Source organism: Oncorhynchus nerka, linkage group LG6 (genome assembly GCF_034236695.1).
Source record: "Oncorhynchus nerka isolate Pitt River linkage group LG6, Oner_Uvic_2.0, whole genome shotgun sequence".
NCBI lineage: Eukaryota > Metazoa > Chordata > Actinopteri > Salmoniformes > Salmonidae > Oncorhynchus > Oncorhynchus nerka.
This window is the reverse complement of record NC_088401.1, coordinates 82,018,751-82,038,631: the sequence shown is the minus strand read 5'-3', so window position 1 is coordinate 82,038,631 and position 19,881 is coordinate 82,018,751. Positions and strand designations below refer to the sequence as shown.

Genomic DNA, 19,881 nt, shown 5'->3' with positions numbered 1-19,881 from the left:
GCTCCGATAACCCAATGAGGGGCGCATGCGTACATCCTACCAGAAGATCAAACACTGGCTAGTGATGATGGTGGATGAGCCGTTTCCATTTCTGAGAAACAAATTAAAGGGACAAGTGGATGGATGAGCGTAATGAAGAAACCATCTTATGCCATCCCGACCCGACCACTAGAACAGCCGAAGTACAATTAGTATCATTCCAGCATTATCCTTATATTGGCTCATGTTGATAGTTTAGAGAACTTTGCAATGAACAGTGCAAACCAATTAATACAATCAATAGCATATAGTATATTATATTAAAATCAATAGGATATAGTGTATTATATTAAAATCAATAGGATATAGTGTATTATATTTTAAAATCAATAGCATATAGTATATTATATTAAAATCAATAGGATATATGTCTGCTCGGGTTGGAGCGAGCGGTCGCATCTGCACTCGGTCCGCAGGTAGTATTACATTTCATTACATTTCATTATAGTACAACGGTTTGATTTGTCTAATCTTAGCAATTTCTTCTTAGCTAGCTACATAGCCGTCTTTGTATCATAGATAATTGCGTAATTATCGTATTTCGTCGTCCTAACGCAGTCTACACTGCCCTGCAGCTAGCCAGCTAGCTAACGTCCACCGTTAGCTAGTCCACCGTCTACCGATTAGCAACGGTTTGATTTGTCTAATCTTAGCAATTTCTTCTTAGCTAGCTACATAGCCGTCTTTGTATCATAGATAATTGCGTAATTATCGTATTTCGTCGTCCTAACGCAGTCTACACTGCCCTGCAGCTAGCCAGCTAGCTAACGTCCACCGTTAGCTAGTCCACCGTCTACCGATTAGCAGCACAACTATTACACTCAACTGAACGACTTGATTAGTGTAGTGTTAGCTAGCTACATAGTTGTCTTTGCTGTCTTCGTATCCAAGATAATTGTGTAGTTTAGAGTGTGTAGTTTTAGAGTGATTATCTTAATTTACCGAGGTTAGCTAGCCAGCTATTTGTCGTCCTTAACGTAGGAGACACTGCTAGCTAGCCAACAGCTAGCCAACGTCTTCCGAACAGAACTTCCGCACTCAACAATCCGGTCGCATTTCGCCGCTCCACAGGTAGTATCACATTTTTCATTTCATTTCATTACAGTACAACGGCTTGATTTGTTTGATCGTAGCTAGCTACATAGCTAGCTACATAGCCGTCTTTGTATCAAAGATAATTGTGTAGTCTTGAGCGATTTCCTAGGTTAGCTAGCCAGCTATTGTCGTTCTTTTAACGCAACGTAACGTAATCAACACTGCTAGCTAGCCAGCTAGCCCCGAATAGCAGCACAGTAGCACAGTAGAAACTATTACACTCAACGGAACGACTTGATTAGTGTAGTGTCAACAACGCAGACACTGCCAGCTAGCCTACATAGTCAACAACGCAGCCTCTGCCAGCTAGCCTACTTCAGCAGTACTGTATCATTTTAATCATTTTAGTCAATAAGATTCTTGCTACGTAAGCTTAACTTTCTGAACATTCGAGACGTGTAGTCCACTTGTCATTCCAATCTCTTTTGCATTAGCGTAGCCTCTTGTGTAGCCTGTCAACTATGTGTCTGTCTATCCCTGTTCTCTCCTCTCTGCACAGACCATACAAAGCTTGATGCCTTGATAAGCTCCTTTCCTGAGGACGGCTCACCTCTCACAGTTCTGGGCGACTTTAACCTCCCCACGTCTACCTTTGACTCATTCCTCTCTGCCTCCTTCTTTCCACTCCTCTCCTCTTTTGACCTCACCCTCTCACCTTCCCCCCCTACTCACAAGGCAGGAAATACGCTCGACCTCATCTTTACTAGATGCTGTTCTTCCACTAACCTCATTGCAACTCCCCTCCAAGTCTCCGACCACTACCTTGTATCCTTTTCCCTCTCGCTCTCATCCAACACCTCCCACACTGCCCCTACTCGGATGGTATCGCGCCGTCCCAACCTTCGCTCTCTCTCCCCCGCTACTCTCTCCTCTTCCATCCTATCATCTCTTCCCTCTGCTCAAACCTTCTCCAACCTATCTCCTGATTCTGCCTCCTCAACCCTCCTCTCCTCCCTTTCTGCATCCTTTGACTCTCTATGTCCCCTATCCTCCAGGCCGGCTCGGTCCTCCCCTCCCGCTCCGTGGCTCGACGACTCATTGCAAGCTCACAGAACAGGGCTCCGGGCAGCCGAGCGGAAATGGAGGAAAACTCGCCTCCCTGCGGACCTGACATCCTTTCACTCCCTCCTCTCTACATTTTCCTCTTCTCCCTCTGCTGCTAAAGCCACATTCTACCACTCTAAATTCCAAGCATCTGCCTCTAACCCTAGGAAGCTCTTTGCAACCTTCTCCTCCCTCCTGAATCCTCCTCCCCTCCCCCTCCTCCCTCTCTGCAGATGACTTCGTCAACCATTTTGAAAAGAAGATCGACGACATCCGATCCTCGTTTGCTAAGTCAAACGACACCGCTGGTTCTGCTCACACTGCCCTACCCTGTGCTCTGACCTCTTTCTCCCCTCTCTCTCCAGATGAAATCTCGCGTCTTGTGACGGCCGGCCGCCCAACAACCTGCCCGCTTGACCCTATCCCCTCCTCTCTTCTCCAGACCATTTCCGGAGACCTTCTCCCTTACCTCACCTCGCTCATCAACTCATCCCTGACCGCTGGCTACGTCCCTTCCGTCTTCAAGAGAGCGAGAGTTGCACCCCTTCTGAAAAAACCTACACTCGATCCCTCCGATGTCAACAACTACAGACCAGTATCCCTTCTTTCTTTTCTCTCCAAAACTCTTGAACGTGCCGTCCTTGGCCAGCTCTCCCGCTATCTCTCTCAGAATGACCTTCTTGATCCAAATCAGTCAGGTTTCAAGACTAGTCATTCAACTGAGACTGCTCTTCTCTGTATCACGGAGGCGCTCCTCCGCACTGCTAAAGCTAACTCTCTCTCCTCTGCTCTCATCCTTCTAGACCTATCGGCTGCCTTCATTACTGTGAACCATCAGATCCTCCTCTCCACCCTCTCCGAGTTGGGCATCTCCGGCGCGGCCCACGCTTGGATTGCGTCCTACCTGACAGGTCGCTCCTACCAGGTGGCGTGGCGAGAATCCGTCTCCACACCACGTGCTCTCACCACTGGTGTCCCCCAGGGCTCTGTTCTAGGCCCTCTCCTATTCTCGCTATACACCAAGTCACTTGGCTCTGTCATAACCTCACATGGTCTCTCCTATCATTGCTATGCAGACGACACACAATTAATCTTCTCCTTTCCCCCTTCTGATGACCAGGTGGCGAATCGCATCTCTGCATGTCTGGCAGACATATCAGTGTGGATGACGGATCACCACCTCAAGCTGAACCTCGGCAAGACGGAGCTGCTCTTCCCCCCGGGGAAGGACTGCCCGTTCCATGATCTCGCCATCACGGTTGACAACTCCATTGTGTCCTCCTCCCAGAGCGCTAAGAACCTTGGCGTGATCCTGGACAACACCCTGTCGTTCTCAACTAACATCAAGGCGGTGGCCCGTTCCTGTAGGTTCATGCTCTACAACATCCGCAGAGTACGACCCTGCCTCACACAGGAAGCGGCGCAGGTCCTAATCCAGGCACTCGTCATCTCCCGTCTGGATTACTGCAACTCGCTGTTGGCTGGGCTCCCTGCCTGTGCCATTAAACCCCTACAACTCATCCAGAACGCCGTCTGGTGTTTAACCTTCCCAAGTTCTCTCACGTCACCCCGCTCCTCCGCTCTCTCCACTGGCTTCCAGTTGAAGCTCGCATCCGCTACAAGACCATGGTGCTTGCCTACGGAGCTGTGAGGGGAACGGCACCTCAGTACCTCCAGGCTCTGATCAGGCCCTACACCCAAACAAGGGCACTGCGTTCATCCACCTCTGGCCTGCTCGCCTCCCTACCACTGAGGAAGTACAGTTCCCGCTCAGCCCAGTCAAAACTGTTCGCTGCTCTGGCCCCCCAATGGTGGAACAAACTCCCTCACGACGCCAGGACAGCGGAGTCAATCACCACCTTCCGGAGACACCTGAAACCCCACCTCTTTAAGGAATACCTAGGATAGGATAAAGTAATCCCTCTCATATTTTAAGGGGGGCCCTTAAAATATTTAGATGCACTACTGTTCCACTGGATGTCATAAGGTGAATGCACCAATTTGTAAGTCGCTCTGGATAAGAGCGTCTGCTAAATGACTTAAATGTAATGTAAATGTAAATATAGTGTATTTTATATTAAAATCAATAGGATACAGTATATTATATTAAAATCAATAGGATATAGTGTATTTTATATTTAAATCAATAGGATATAGTATATTATATTTAAATCAATAGGATATAGTGTATTTTATATTTAAATCAATAGGATATAGTATATTATATTTAAATCAATAGGATATAGTGTATTTTATATTTAAATCAATAGGATATAGTGTATTTTATATTAAAATCAATAGGATATAGTGTATTTTATATTAAAATCAATAGGATATAGTGAATTACATACAGTATTATGCATTTGTCAGACTCACACAAATTTAAAGTCAACAAAGTTTATTGTGTCAAATGTTGTGACAATCATTATAACTTCTCATAAGACGTTGGTAGCAAGACATTAAATCATTAAATGGACAGACTCACATCATATCAAGTCAGACTAGAGGATAACATTAATAAAACGTATATTAATTATATAAAAACAGTACAATAATAACAACAATAGCCATCATTTGTCTTGCACATCATGTGTTTAGAATGAAGGAGGGGGACAACGCCATTGGAACCCCTTCCAATTAAAACGGGTCTGAAAATGTTTACCTTGTACATACAGTCGGGCAAAAAAGTATTTAGTCAGCCACCAATTGTGCAAGTTCTCCCACTTAAAAAGATGAGAGAGGCCTGTAATTTTCATCATAAGTACATTTCAACTATGACAGACAAAATTAGAAGAAAAAAATCCAGAAAATCACATTGTAGGATTTTTTATGAATTTATTTGCAAATTATGGTGGAAAATAAGTATTTGGTCAATAACTAAAGTTTATCTCAATACTTTGTTATATACCCTTTGTTGGCAATGACAGAGGTCAAACATTTTCTGTAAGTCTTCACAAGGTTTTCACACACTGTTGCTGGTATTTTGGCCCATTCCTCCATGCAGATCTCCTCTAGAGCAGTGATGTTTTGGGGCTGTTGCTGGGCAACACAGACTTTCAACTCCCTCCAAAGATTTTCTATGGGGTTGAGATCTGGAGACTGGCTAGGCCACTCCAGGACCTTGAAATGCTTCTTACGAAGCCACTCCTTCGTTGCCCGGGCGGTGTGTTTGGGATCGTTGTCATGCTAAAAGACCCAGCCACGTTTCATCTTCAATGCCCTTGCTGATGGAAGGAGGTTTTCACTCAAAATCTCACGATACATGGCCCCATTCATTCTTTCCTTTACACGGATCAGTCGTCCTGGTCCCTTTGCAGAAAAACAGCCCCAAACCATGATGTTTCCACCCCCATGCTTCACAGTAGGTATGGTGTTCTTTGGATGCAACTCAGCATTCTTTGTCCTCCAAACACGACGAGTTGAGTTTTTACCAAAAAGTTCTATTTTGGTTTCATCTGACCATATGGCATTCTCCCAATCTTCTTCTGGATCATCCAAATGCTCTCTAGCAAACTTCAGACGGGCCTGGACATGTACTGGCTTAAGCAGGGGGACACGTCTGGCACTGCAGGATTTGAGTCCCTGGCGGCTTAGTGTGTTACTGATGGTAGGCTTTGTTACTTTGGTCCCAGCTCTCTGCAGGTCATTCACTAGGTCCCCCCGTGTGGTTCTGGGATTTTTGCTCACCGTTCTTGTGATCATTTTGACCCTACGGGGTGAGATCTTGCGTGGAGCCCCAGATCAAGAGAGATTATCAGTGGTCTTGTATGTCTTCCATTTCCTAATAATTGCTCCCACATTGATTTCTTCAAACCAATCTGCTTACCTATTGCAGATTCAGTCTTCCCAGCCTGGTGCAGGTCTACAATTTTGTTTCTGGTGTCCTTTGACAGCTCTTTGGTCTTGGCCATAGTGGAGTTTGGAGTGTGACTGTTTGAGGTTGTGGACAGGTGTCTTTTATACTGATAACAAGTTCAAACAGGTGCCATTAATACAGGTAACAAGTGGAGGACAGAGGGGCCTCTTAAAGAAGAAGTTACAGGTCTGTGAGAGCCAGAAATCTTGCTTGTTTGTAAGTGACCAAATACTTATTTTCCAACATAATTTGCAAATAAATTCATAAAAAATCCTACAATGTGATTTTCTGGATTTTTTTTCTCATTTTGTCCATCATAGTTGAAGTGTACCTATGATGAAAATTACAGGCCTCTCTCATCTTTTTAAGTGGGAGAACTTGCACAATTGGTGGCTGACTAAATACTTTTTTTGCCCCACTGTATAACAACGGCTCACATATAACCCCAACCCTAGTTTAGAGCAGCTCAATTCATTCCCTCAATTCAAACACTGCTGGCTATGACCAATAGCCTCGTAGTCCTAAACATAATCAAACGTCCAGTTATTACATCCAATCCTAAATCTGATCCCCTGAGTGTTTTAAAGAGGCTACACAAACACAGCAGCCGTTGAAATATCACAGCAAATAGAAAATACAAAATAAATACAATATAGAATACAAGGTAATCCCCAGGTTCTGTGCATGCAGTGTTTTCATAGGCCTATCTATGTACTATGAATCATCAGTGTTTTCATAGGCCTATCTATGTAATATGAATCATCAGTGTTTTAAAGCCCCGCACGCAGTCTTTTTCATTTGATTTTCAAAATCACCACTGTACGTCTAGTAAAATCACTGTGTGTATTTATTTCATGAAAAAAACTGCACATATATTTCGTAGCATTTATTTCGCTGAGCCTCCTTTTTTTTCTATTGAAACGCTCAGTCTGTTCGTGCGGCCGTGTTGATACAAAATTACATGGATTTACATACACAATCCTGATTGGCAGATAGGATTGTCTAGACTCGAGAGAGAGCCTAGCCCTCTTACCCCTTCAAAGTAGGAAGATGCATATGCAAATAAAAGATGACTGGTCATTGGTCAGAATAATCCGATCAGATTGTGATGTCATGCTGTGGATAAAACATTCCATTCCGTAGATGTGGTAAAGGAGTCAACGGAACGCATTGCCGAACATTCAACAAATCTGACCTAACGAAGTGTATATTCGTCAAATTCGTCTTGATTTATATATTATAACAGGCCCACAATGTGATTAGTTATGTCCGATTTGGATACATTTGGCTGTTTTCGCTGCATGACATTTAAAAAATAGTTCCTTTTCAGGTTTAGAAGAAGTGATTGCTAAATGCTAACTTCTGTTTGTATAAGCTGGTAGCATAGCTAGCATACAGAAATCTGTGGTGGTAGGCAAAGTCATTTTTAACTGTAATGCAGTTGATTGGTGATGATGACATGAACATGTGTTGGTCTTGACATCAATACAAGCGTTATACTCCGATTTTTACCTCAACATAGTGTGACAAAAAACATGTAAAACATTATACTAATTTTTCTGGGTTGACAATGAGGACATTCGGAATCTTTCCCCCACGGCCGTTTCCCCCACGCGTTGTCGTGGCGATTCCACTGTTTTGGTCAAGTTAGATTGACCTCTTTACCACATCTATCGTACCTTAACAGGCTTACATTTCCGAGGGTTATTTTGACTTCAATCAGTGTGGAAATATTATTAAAACAAATAGGAAAATCACTGCCACTTTAATACAACCAGAACTAGAGCCATGACTGGGAAGGACAGGGAATGTAAGACAGAGGAATTCAGTCGGTGAGTCACACAATTCATATTGTCAAGTTGAGTAGAGTTCTGTTTCACAGGCCATGTAATGAAACATAAAATAAGAGAGAGGAGAAGAGAGGAGGGGTGACGGCACAGCTTCGGAACAGCTTCGGAACAGCATTGGTTCACTGTTGCATCACCAGTTACAGACATCATAGATTATATCATCCACTTCTTTTTGATTTGTGTGTTTCTCCGTGTGTGTGTGTGTGTGTGTGTGTGTGTGTGTGTGTGTGTGTGTGTGCGTGTCTTCAGGGATGCTGGAGAATCAGAAGTACCAAATGCATCCATGTTTAAAGCACCGCTCTGCCAAGGACAAGGACATCTCTTCAACAACTGATCTCAGCAGGTCTGGGAAGAACAAAGTGTGAACAGAATAGAAATGAGGTCGGAAAATCATTTGTTTGTTTTTTTGTATTCATTTCCAGTGTGGATTGAAAGTAATGTGAACGTGGAGTACTTGTTGGTAGAGCGAAGGACAGATGAATGAACAAGGTGTCTACAGAACTCAGCAGATGACATCAGTTGGAGCACAGGGCTCAATCCTCTCTGCAAGGACAGAAACACACATGAGGAATGAGAGCAGGGCAAATCACACACACACACACACAGAAAGTGTAAAGATGTAGATATCTTTCCATGATAATGATATACTGTAAATTACAGTAATGCTCTCTCTCTCTATACTACAAAGGTACGAAGTCAGAGACACTGTGCCCTCTGTCCTCTGAATAAACTCTTGAAAACACAGAGAGAATAAGAGTTGAAGACATCAGCTCCAATAGCTATAGCAGGGTCCACCATCTTGTCTCTGTCCTTGTAGTGCAGAACGTTCTCAACAGAAGAAGCATCAACATTCTGTGACAGGAACAACAAACAGTAGACATTTGACTTCGGATTCTAGTAGGGTGAGGCCGGGTGCTGCAGACTTTTCTAGTGCCCGCGCCAATTCTTTGATATATATGTTGAAGTGGGTGGGGCTTAAGCTGCATCCCTGTCTCACACCACGGCCCTGTGGAAAGAAATGTGTGTTTTTTGCCAATTTTAACCGCACACTTGTTGTTTGTGTACATGGATTTTATAATGTCGTATGTTTTACCCCCAACACCACTTTCCATCAATTTGTATAGCAGACCCTCATGTGTGTTCTGGTAGTCTTTAATAGTTGATTCTAGATTTGTATTTTATCATGTATATGTTTTTGCTCTTTATTCCATGTTATAGAGACCCGAAACGATTGGAGAAGTGGTTTACCCATACATCTCCATTTTGGATAGATAATTCTTCGTGTTGTTGTTTGTTTAGTGTTTTCCAATTTTCCCAGAAGTGGTTAGAGTCTGTGGATTCTTCAATTACATTGAGCTGATTTCTAACGTTCTGTTCCTTCTTTTTCCGTAGTGTATTTCTGTATTGTTTTAGTGATTCACCATAGTGAAGGCGTAGACTCAGGTTTTCCGGGTCTCTATGTTTTTGGTTGCACAGGTTTCTCAATTTCTTTCTAAATTTTTGAAATCTTCATCAAACCATTTGTCATTGTTGTTAATTTTCTTCGGTTTTCTATTTGAGATTTTTAGATTTGATAGGGAAGCTGAGAGGTCAAATATACTGTTTACAATTTTCTACTACCAAGTTTACAACTTCACTATTGTAGTGGAACGTTTTACCCAGGAAATTGTCTAGAAGGGATATAATTTGTTGTTGCCTAATTGTTTTTTGGTAGGTTTCTAAACTGCTTTCCTTCCATCTATAGCATTTCTTAATATTATTCAGTTCCTTTGGCTTTGATGCCTCGTGATTGAGTATTGCTCTGTTCAAGTAGACTGTGATTTTGCTGTGGTCTGATAGGGGTGTCAGTGGGCTGACTGTGAACGCTCTGAGAGACTCTGGGTTGAGGTCAGTGATAAAGTAGTCTACAGTACTACTGCCAAGAGATGAGCTATAGGTGTACCTACCATAGGAGTCCCCTCGAAGCCTACCATTGACTATGTACATACCCAGCGTGCGACAGAGCTGCAGGAGTTGTGACCCGTTTTTGTTGGTTATGTTGTCATAGTTGAGCCTAGGGGGGCATATATGGGAGGGAATGCTGTCACCTCCAGGTAGGTGTTTGGGTATGTTGTCATAGTTGAGCCTAGGGGGGCATATGTGGGAGGGAATGCTGTCACCTCCAGGTAGGTGTTTGTCCCCCTGTGTGCTGAGGGTGTCAGGTTATTGTCCGGTTCTGGCATTTAGGTCGCCACAGACTAGTACATGTCCCTGGGCCTGGAAATGATTGATTTCCCCCTCAAGGATGGAGAAGCTGTCTTCATGTATGGGGATTCTAGTGGGGGGATATAGGTAGCACACAGGAGGACATTTTTCTCTGTTAAGATCATTTCCTTTTGAATTTCTAGCCAAATGTAAAATGTTCCTGTTTTGATTAATTTAATGGAGTGAGTTAGGTCTGCTTTATACCAAATTAGCCTACCCCCTGAGTCCCTTCCCTGTTTCACACCTGGTAGTTTGGTGGATGGGACTACCAGCTCTCTGTAACCCAGCTCTCTGTCTCTCTCTCTCTCTCTCTCTCTCTCTCTCTCTCTCTCTCTCTCTCTCTCTCTCTCTCTCTCTCTCTCTCTCTCTCCATCAGCTCTCTCCTCTCTCTCTCTCTCTCTTTCTGTCTCTCTCTCTCGTCTCTTCATCAGCTCTCTCAAATTCAAATTCAAATTCAAGCTGCTTTATTGGCATGAAAAACATTGTGTCAATATTGCCAAAGCAACAATGTTTACAATATACATTGTAACAAAATTATAAATGATAGCAAATAATAATATAAAATGGTAGTAAATAATAATACAAAATTAAATACAAAAATAATAACAATAAAATGGTAACAGTCAATAGTAGAAATGTAATAAATATAAAATCAAATTATGGAAAATGAAACTATAACTAACTTATAACTAAATAACGGTCATCTTCTTCTTTATATCAGTACTACAACTACAATCATCATTACTACGACTACTACTACCATCACTAAACTGTTATCACTACCATTACCACCCATATTTGGAATGATAAACATTAATAATTATAGTAATAACAATAATAGTAATAATAAGTAAGTTACTGCTTACTATGCAGATGTTATTATTCAGTGTCCCTCAGGCTATGGCAGGAAAATACATATTTGGCTGCAAGAGGAGCCATTGCTCCTTCGCCCATGAGTATTCTTAGTTTTTCCTCTGGGTTCAATTTGTAAAAATGTGGAATATATGTAGTCATTTCTGTGAATAATGTATCTCTTTGTGAGGAATATTTATCACAGTAAAGGAGAAAGTGCATCTCTGTCTCTACCTCCCCTGTCATGCAGTGACCACATACACGCTCCTCTTTGGGTAGCCATGTCTTTTTATGTCTGCCGGTTTCTATTGCCAATCAGTGATCGCTCAGCCTGCACTTGGTAAGGATCTGTCTCTGCTTCGTATCTCTGACAGAGTAGAGATAATCAGCCAATTCATAATCTCTGTTTAGGGTCAGATAGCAATTTAGTCGGCTTTGGGATTTTGTTTCGTTTTTCCAGTATTGTAAATATGATTCCTTTGATTGGTTCATGATTTTGTTTATTGGAAATCTTTCTTTTGAAGCAGTGCTGGTGTCTGCTTGGTTGGTTAGGTCCAACACCAGCTGACTGAGAGGGCTCGTTCCTGGGCTCAGCTCTTGGGCTTGAAGTGCTTTAAATTGCAGACTTGAATTTGGACTTGAATTTAGATGTAGCCAAAATTTTAATGATCTTTTCTGTATTTTCATTATTACTGGAAAACGGCCCAATTCTGCCCTACATGCATTAGTTGGTGTATTTCTCTGGACTTGTAGGATTTTCCGACAGAATTCTGCATGTAGGGCTTCAATTGGATGTTTGTCCCACATTTTAAAATCCAGTTTATTGAGTGGCCCCCAAACCTCACTTCCATAAAGTGCTATTGGTAGGATTACACTGTCAAATATTTTAGTCCAAATTTTTCATTGGGATGTTGATTTTGAATAATTTCATTTTTATTGCATACATTGCTCTGCGGGCTTTTTCTTTGAGTGCATTCACTGCCATATTAAAGTTTCCCGATGCAGATATGGTCAGACCAAGGTAGGTGTAATTTTTTGTCTGTTCAATGAAGGTGTTGTTCAGGGTGAATTTACATTTGTGTTTCTGACATCTCGTTTTGTTTTGGAAAATCATGATTTTAGTTTTTTGGAAATTTACTGCCAGGGCCCAATTATGGTAATATTGCTCCAGAATATTAATGTTTTGTTGAAGACCTTCTTTGGTTGGTGATAGAAGTACCAAGTCATCAGCATATAGCAGGTATTTCACCTCTGTGTCAAATAGTGTGAGTCCTGGGGCTGGAGATTGGTCCAACATGTCTGCTAATTCATTGATATAAATGTTGAAAAGATTTGGACTCAAATTGCAGCCTTGTCTCACACCTCGACATTGTGAAAAAAATTCTGTTCTTTGGTTTTTGATTTTTATTGCACACTTGTTTTCTGTGTACATACATTTTATTAAGTCATATACCTTACCACCAAGCCCACTTTGTAGAATTTTGTAGAATAGCCCTTCGTGCCAAATCGAATCAAATGCTTTTTTAAAGTCAATAAAGCAAGCAAAGATTTTGCCCTCTTTTTTTTGGTGGACGTGTTTATTAATTAGTGTGTGTAAGGTGTATATATGGTCAGTAGTGCGATGGTTAGGAAGAAAGCCAATTTGACATTTACTTATTACATTTTTTTCTTGAAGAAAGGTTTGAATTCTTGAATTCAAAATGCTACAGAAAATCTTTCCCAAGTTACTGTTGACGTAAATTCCCCTGTAATTATTGGGGTCTGATTTGTCTCCACTTTTGTGGATAGGGGAGATGAGCCCCTGATTCCAGACATCAGGGAAGCAGCCAGAAGTTAAAACCATGTTGAACTATTTAAGTCCCTCTCCTTCCCCCTCTCCCTCTGTCTCTCCCTCCCCTTCCCCCTCTCCCTCTGTCTCTCCCTCCTTCCCCTCCTCTCTCTCTCTCTCTCTCTCTGTGTGTGTAGTCTTTCACCCTCGTGTCTCTGTATAATCTACGTGTGTGTCTATGTGTGTCTATGTATGTGTGTCTATGTGTGTCTATGTATGTGTGTGTGTCTATGTGTGTGTGTCTATGTATGTGTGTGTGTCTATGTATGTGTGTGTGTGCCATTGAGACACACACTGACTGGGGTAAACCTTGATGCACATTATTTCTTTGCAAATTAATTGAGCTCATGTTCTATGCCTTGTACTCTACTATAAATCTAACTGAAAAGCCCACATATCCCTCTCTGTCTCTCCCTCTCCTTCCCCCTCTCCCTCTCTGTCTCTCTCTCTCTCTCTCCCTCTCCTTCCCACTCTCCCTCTCTGTCTCTCTGTCTCTCCCTCTCCTTCCCCCTCTCCCTCTGTCTCTCCCTCTCCTTCCCCCTCTCCCTCTCTGTCTCTCCCTCTCCTTCCCCCTCTCCCTCTCTCTCTCTCCCTCTCCTTCCCACTCTCCCTCTCTGTCTCTCTGTCTCTCCCTCTCCTTCCCCCTCTCCCTCTCTGTCTCTCCCTCTCCTTCCCCCTCTCCTCGCCTTCCCCCTCTCCCTCTCTGTCTCTCTGTCTCTCCCTCTCCTTCCCCCTCTCCCCCTCTCCCCTCTCTGTCTCTCCCTCCTTCCCCTCCTCTCTTTCTCCCTCTCCTTCTCTCTCTCCCTATCTGTCTCTCCCTCCTTCCCCTCCTCTCTCTCTCCCTCTCCTTCCCCCTCTCCCTCTCTGTCTCTCCCTCCTTCCCATCTTCTCTCTCTCCCTCTCCTTCCCCCTCTCCCTCTGTCTCTCCCTCCCTCCTTCCCCTCCTCTCCCCTCTCCTTCTCTCTCTCCCTCTCTGTCACTCCCTCCTTCCCCTCCTCTCTCTCTCCCTCTCCTTCCCCCTCTCCATCTCTCCCCCTCCTTCCCCTCCTCTCTCTCTCCCTCTCCTTCCCCCTCTCCCTCTGTCTCTCTCCCCCTCCTTCCCCTCCTCTCCCCCTCTCCTTCTCTCTCTCTCTCCCTCTCTGTCACTCCCTCCTTCCCCTCCTCTCTCTCTCCCTCTCCTTCCCCCTCTCCATCTCTCTCCCCCTCCTTCCCCTCCTCTCTCTCTCCCTCTCCTTCCCCCTCTCCCTCTGTCTCTCTCCCCCTCCTTCCCCCATCTCTCTCCGTCTCTCTCCCCCCTTTCTGTCTCTCTCTCCCTCCCCCTCTCTCTCTGTCTCTAGTGTTAGATGACAACAGAACCATCTAACATCCTCCAGCTAGCGACCCCCTTCCCCTTTTGTGTCTACAACTCATGGGGCTGTTCCAGCATCAGACATTATTCATGTCTTTACAGTCTGGATAAAAGTCTGACAAAAAGAGTGGGTAGTAATTGAGAGCAGTAACATTCAGTGGGTCTGTGTTGTGTTGTTGATACAGATTTAGAATGGTCAAATATGCAGCTGATACTGTGTGTTCAAAATGGCCCCCTATGGGCCCTGGTCAAAAGTAATGCACTACCCTATGGGCCCTGGTGAATGTTAGGACCTTGTCACCGGTGTTATTGTTTAATATCAGGACCTTGTCACAAGGGTTATTGTTTAATATCAGGACCTTGTCACAAGGGTTATTGTTTAATATCAGGACCTTGTCACCAGGGTTATTGTTTAATATCAGGACCTTGTCACCAGTGTTATTGTTTAATATCAGGACCTTGTCACCAGGGTTATTGTTTAATATGAGGACCTTGTCACCGGTGTTATTGTTTAATATCAGGACCTTGTCACCAGTGTTATTGTTTAATATCAGGACCTTGTCACCGGTGTTATTGTTTAATATCAGGACCTTGTCACCGGTGTTATTGTTTAATATCAGGACCTTGTCACAAGGGTTATTGTTTAATATCAGGACCTTGTCACAAGGGTTATTGTTTAATATCAGGACCTTGTCACCAGTGTTATTGTTTAATATCAGGACCTAATATTTAGAAACTGCAACTTGATGGCTGAAACTTGAGAAACGCTTTGAAACTGATACCATTGTGTAAAATACATTGAAATATTACCTCTAACATATTATATATAAAGAGTTCCTTGGAGTACACACAAAAAAAAAATGATTTAGGATAATAAATACAAACTGATATATGTTTTTGCAAAAGAACCTCTCAAATATGTTGTACAGTTTAATTGGGAATCATATTTAATTGGATCTAGTTATTAAACAATACTTGCATATCGTGAAATGTATTCTAATAAAAAAATGTGAACAGTGGGACAAATGACGTTTAAACTGATGCGGTTTTCGACGCCTCAGTCGGGCAGATACGAAGGCAGAGTTTCATATATTTTTTTTAATCACATGTTCGTTGCGCAGAACTGTCAACGTCATAATGTCCCTCTGTCATTGTCAGTTATAATCAGGGTAATTATCACACCTGAAGGTGTTACGCAATTGGGTAGCTTTGACGATCAAATGGGTGGGTATTGAAAGGCATGAAATTACAATGCGTAATGACGCACAATGGCTGCTTTTACACAGTTGGAAGAATGTTGGCGAATGGAAAAATTCGGAGAGCGCGAATTTTCAGAGACCAGAAAGATTTACTGGCCAATGATGAGTGGCTCATGATCCTTATGATCCGGTTCCGATTACCAAGAGCTATTCTCTTGGTTCGCTGTGCTGTAGTGGGTTATTAACTCATACCTGGCCTGTTCCTTGGTGTCATAATAGAACAGAATAGAGTTTATTAACCCATACCTGGCCTGTTCCATGCTGTCCTAATAGAACAGAATAGTTTATTAACTCATACCTGGCCTGTTCCATGCTGTCCTAATAGAACAGAATAGAGTTTATTAACTCATACCTGGCCTGTTCCATGGTGTCCTAATATAACAGAATAGAGTTTATTAACCCATACCTGGCCTGTTCCATGGTGTCCTAATAGAACAGAATAGTTTATTAACTCATACCTGGCCTGTTCCATGGTGTCCTAATAGAACAGAATAATTTATTAACTCATACCTGGCCTGTTCTATGGTGTCCTAATAGAACAGAATAATTTATTAACTCATACCTGGCCTGTTCCATGGTGTCCTAATAGAACAGAATAGAGTTTATTAACCCATACCTGGCCTGTTCCATGGTGTCCTAATAGAACAGAATAATTTATTAACTCATACCTGGCCTGTTCCATGGTGTCCTAATAGAACAGAATAATTTATTAACTCATACCTGGCCTGTTCCATGCTGTCCTAATAGAACAGAATAGAGTTTATTAACCCATACCTGGCCTGTTCCATGGTGTCCTAATAGAACAGAATAGTTTATTAACTCATACCTGGCCTGTTCCATGGTGTCCTAATAGAACAGAATAATTTATTAACACATACCTGGCCTGTTCCATGGTGTCCTAATAGAACAGAATAGTTTATTAACACATACCTGGCCTGTTCCATGGTGTCCTAATAGAACAGAATAGTTTATTAACACATACCTGGCCTGTTCCATGGTGTCCTTGCCCAGGTATATGATCCAGTAGAAGAGATTGAAGAGTGCGAAGGCCAGGGGGAACGATGCGGGAGTACTGGTCTATGGGGCTGGTGCCAGCCGGCGCTGAGATGGGGGGCACTGCTGAACCCTGCAGCAGGAAGATGGGCACTGGCTCACTCTGGGCTATGGAGTTACACCTCTTCTTCAGGCCCACACTCTCTGATGGGGCAGGGGGGAAAGGGGTGATGGTGGAGGTAGGGAGGTTTAGGGGTGGATGTAGAGGACAGGTGGAGTGTTAGAGGTGGAAGGCTAGGGTGAGACGTAGAGGAGGGTTGGTGGGTTAGTTGTGGACGAAGAGGAGGGTTGGGGAAGAGGGTTAGGGTGGAAGAGGAGGAGGGTTGGGGAAGAGGGTTAGGGGTGGACGTAGAGGAGGGTTGGAGGGTTAGTTGTGGACGAAGAGGAGGGGTGGAGGTTTAAGGGTGGACATAGAGAAGGGTTGGGGGTTAGGGGTGGACGAAGAGGAGGGTTGGGGTAGAGGGTTAGGGGTGGACGTAGAGGAGGGTTGGGGAAGAGGGTTAGGGGTGGACAAAGAGGATAGTTGGGGAAGAGGGTTAGGGTGGACGAAGAGAATATTTGGGGAAGAGTGTTAGGGGTGGACATAGAGGAGGGTTGGGGGTTTAGGGGTGGACGAAGAGGAGGGTTGGGGTAGAGGGTTAGGGGTGGACGTAGAGGAGGGTTGGGGGTTAGGGGTGGATGTAGAGGAGGGTTGGGGGTTTATGGGTGGACGAAGAGGAGGGTTGGGGTAGAGGGTTAGGGTGGACGTAGAGGGTTGGGGGTTAGGGGTGGACAAAGAGGAGGGTTGGGGGTTAGGGGTGGACGTAGAGGAGGGTTGGGGGTTAGGGGTGGACGAAGAGGATGGTTGGGGGGTTAGGGGTGGACGTAGAGGAGGGTTTGGGGTTAAGGGTGGACGAAGAGGAGGGTTGGGGTAGAGTGTTGGGATGGACAAAGAGGAGGGTTGGGTTAGGGTGGACGTAGAGGAGGGTTGGGGGGTTAGGGGTGGACGAAGAGGAGGGTTGGGGTAGAGGGTTAGGGGTGGATGTAGAGGAGGGTTACGGGTGGACGTAGAGGAGGGTTGGGGGGTTAGGGGTGGACGTAGAGGAGGGTTGGGGGATTAGGGGTGGACGAAGAGGATGGTTGGGGGTTAGGGGTGGACGAAGAGGATGGTTGGGGGGTTAGGGGTGGACGAGAGGATGGTTGGGGTAGAGGGTTAGGGGTGGACGAAGTGAAGGGTTGGGGTAGAGGGTTAGGGGTGGACGAAGTGGAGGGTTGGGGTAGAGGGTTAGGGGGGGACGAAGTGGAGGGTTGGGGTAGAGGGTTAGGGGTGGACGAAGACGAGGGTTGGGGTAGAGGGTTAGGGGTGGACGAAGAGGAGGGTTGGTGTAGAGGGTTAGGGTGGATGAAGAGGAGGGTTGGGGTAGAGGGTTAGGGGTGGACGTAGAGGAGGGTTGGAGGGTTAGGGGGAGGACGAAGTGGAGGGTTGGGGTAGAGGGTTAGGGTGGACGAAGAGGGGGGTTGGGGTAGAGGGTTAGGGGTGGACGTAGAGGAGGGTCGGAGGGTTAGGGGTGGACAAAGAGGAGGGTTGGGGTAGAGGGTTAGGGGTGGACGAAGAGGAGGGTTGGCGTAGAGGGTTAGGGGTGGACGAAGTGAGGGTTGGGGTAGAGGGTTAGGGGTGGACAAAGAGGAGGGTTGGAGGGTTAGGGGTCGACAAAGAGCAGGGTTGGGGTAGAGGGTTTGGGGTGGACGAAGAGGAGGGTTGGGGTAGAGGGTTAGGGGTGGACAAAGAGGAGGGTTGGGGTAGAAGGTTAGGGGTGGACGTAGAGGAGGGTTAGGGGTGGATGTAGATGAGGGTTAGGGGTGGACGTAGAGGAGGGTTAGGGGTGGATGTAGAGGAGGGTTAGGGGTAGACGTAGAGGATGGTTGGGGTGGACGTAGAAGAGGGTTAGGGGTGGATGTAGAGGAGGGTTAGGGTTAGGGTGGACGTAAAAGAGGGTTGGGGTGGACGTAGAGGAGGGTTAGGGGTTAGGGGTGGACATAGAGGATGGTTGGGGTGGACGTAGAAGAGGGTTAGGGGTGGATGTAGAGGAGGGTTAGGGGTTAGGGGTGGACGTAAAGGAGGGTTGGGGGGTTAGGGGTGGACGTAAAGGAGGGTTGGGGGTTAGGGGTGGATGAAGAGGAGGGTTGGTGCAGAGGGTTAGGGGTGGACGAAGAGGAGGGTTGGGGTAGAGGGTTAGTTGTGGACGAAGAGGAGGGTGGAGGTTTAAGGGTGGACATAGAGAAGGGTTGGGGGGTTAGGGGTGGACGAAGAGGAGGGTTGGGGTAGAGGGTTAGGGGTGGACGTAGAGGAGGGTTGGGGAAGAGGGTTAGGGGTGGACAAAGAGGATAGTTGGGGAAGAGGGTTAGGGGTGGACGAAGAGAATATTTGGGGAAGAGGGTTAGGGGTGGACATAGAGGAGGGTTGGGGGGTTTAGGGGTGGACGAAGAGGAGGGTTGGGGTAGAGGGTTAGGGGTGGACGTAGAGGAGGGTTGGGGGTTAGGGGTGGATGTAGAGGAGGGTTGGGGGGTTTATGGGTGGACGAAGAGGAGGGTTGGGGTAGAGGGTTAGGGGTGGACGTAGAGGGTTGGGGGTTAGGGGTGGACAAAGAGGAGGGTTGGGGGTTAGGGGTGGACGTAGAGGAGGGTTGGGGTTAGGGGTGGACGAAGAGGATGGTTGGAGGGTTAGGGGTGGACATAGAGGAGGGTTGGGGGTTAGGGGTGGACGTAGAGGAGGGTTTGGGGGTTAAGGGTGGACGAAGAGGAGGGTTGGGGTAGAGTGTTGGGATGGACAAAGAGGAGGGTTGGGTTAGGGGTGGACGTAGAGGAGGGTTGGGGGTTAGGGGTGGACGAAGAGGAGGGTTGGGGTAGAGGGTTAGGGGTGGATGTAGAGGAGGGTTACGGGTGGACGTAGAGGAGGGTTGGGGGTTAGGGGTGGACGTAGAGGAGGGTTGGGGGATTAGGGTGGACGAAGAGGATGGTTGGGGGGTTAGGGGTGGACGAAGAGGATGGTTGGGGGTTAGGGGTGGACGTAGAGGATGGTTGGGGTAGAGGGTTAGGGGTGGACGAAGTGAAGGGTTGGGGTAGAGGGTTAGGGGTGGACGAAGTGGAGGGTTGGGGTAGAGGGTTAGGGGTGGACGAAGTGGAGGGTTGGGGTAGAGGGTTAGGGGTGGACGAAGACGAGGGTTGGGGTAGAGGTTAGGGGTGGACGAAGAGGAGGGTTGGTGTAGAGGGTTAGGGGTGGATGAAGAGGAGGGTTGGGGTAGAGGGTTAGGGGTGGACGTAGAGGAGGGTTGGAGGGTTAGGGGAGGACGAAGTGGAGGGTTGGGGTAGAGGGTTAGGGGTGGACGAAGAGGAGGGTTGGGGTAGAGGGTTAGGGTGGACGTAGAGGAGGGTCG

At 45.6% G+C, this 19,881-nt stretch overlaps 1 protein-coding gene across 1 annotated transcript in view; it reads right to left on the bottom strand.

The window, feature by feature from the left end:
- Positions 1-8,417: 8,417 nt before the first annotated feature.
- Positions 8,418-19,881, bottom strand: part of LOC115125074 (gamma-aminobutyric acid receptor subunit alpha-4-like) — a 71,051-nt gene continuing 59,587 nt past the window's right edge. Inside the window, 3 exon segments of the mRNA XM_065019094.1 lie at positions 8,418-8,427; positions 16,398-16,475; positions 16,477-16,541. Of these exon segments, the coding sequence (XP_064875166.1) occupies positions 8,418-8,427; positions 16,398-16,475; positions 16,477-16,541 (153 nt within the window).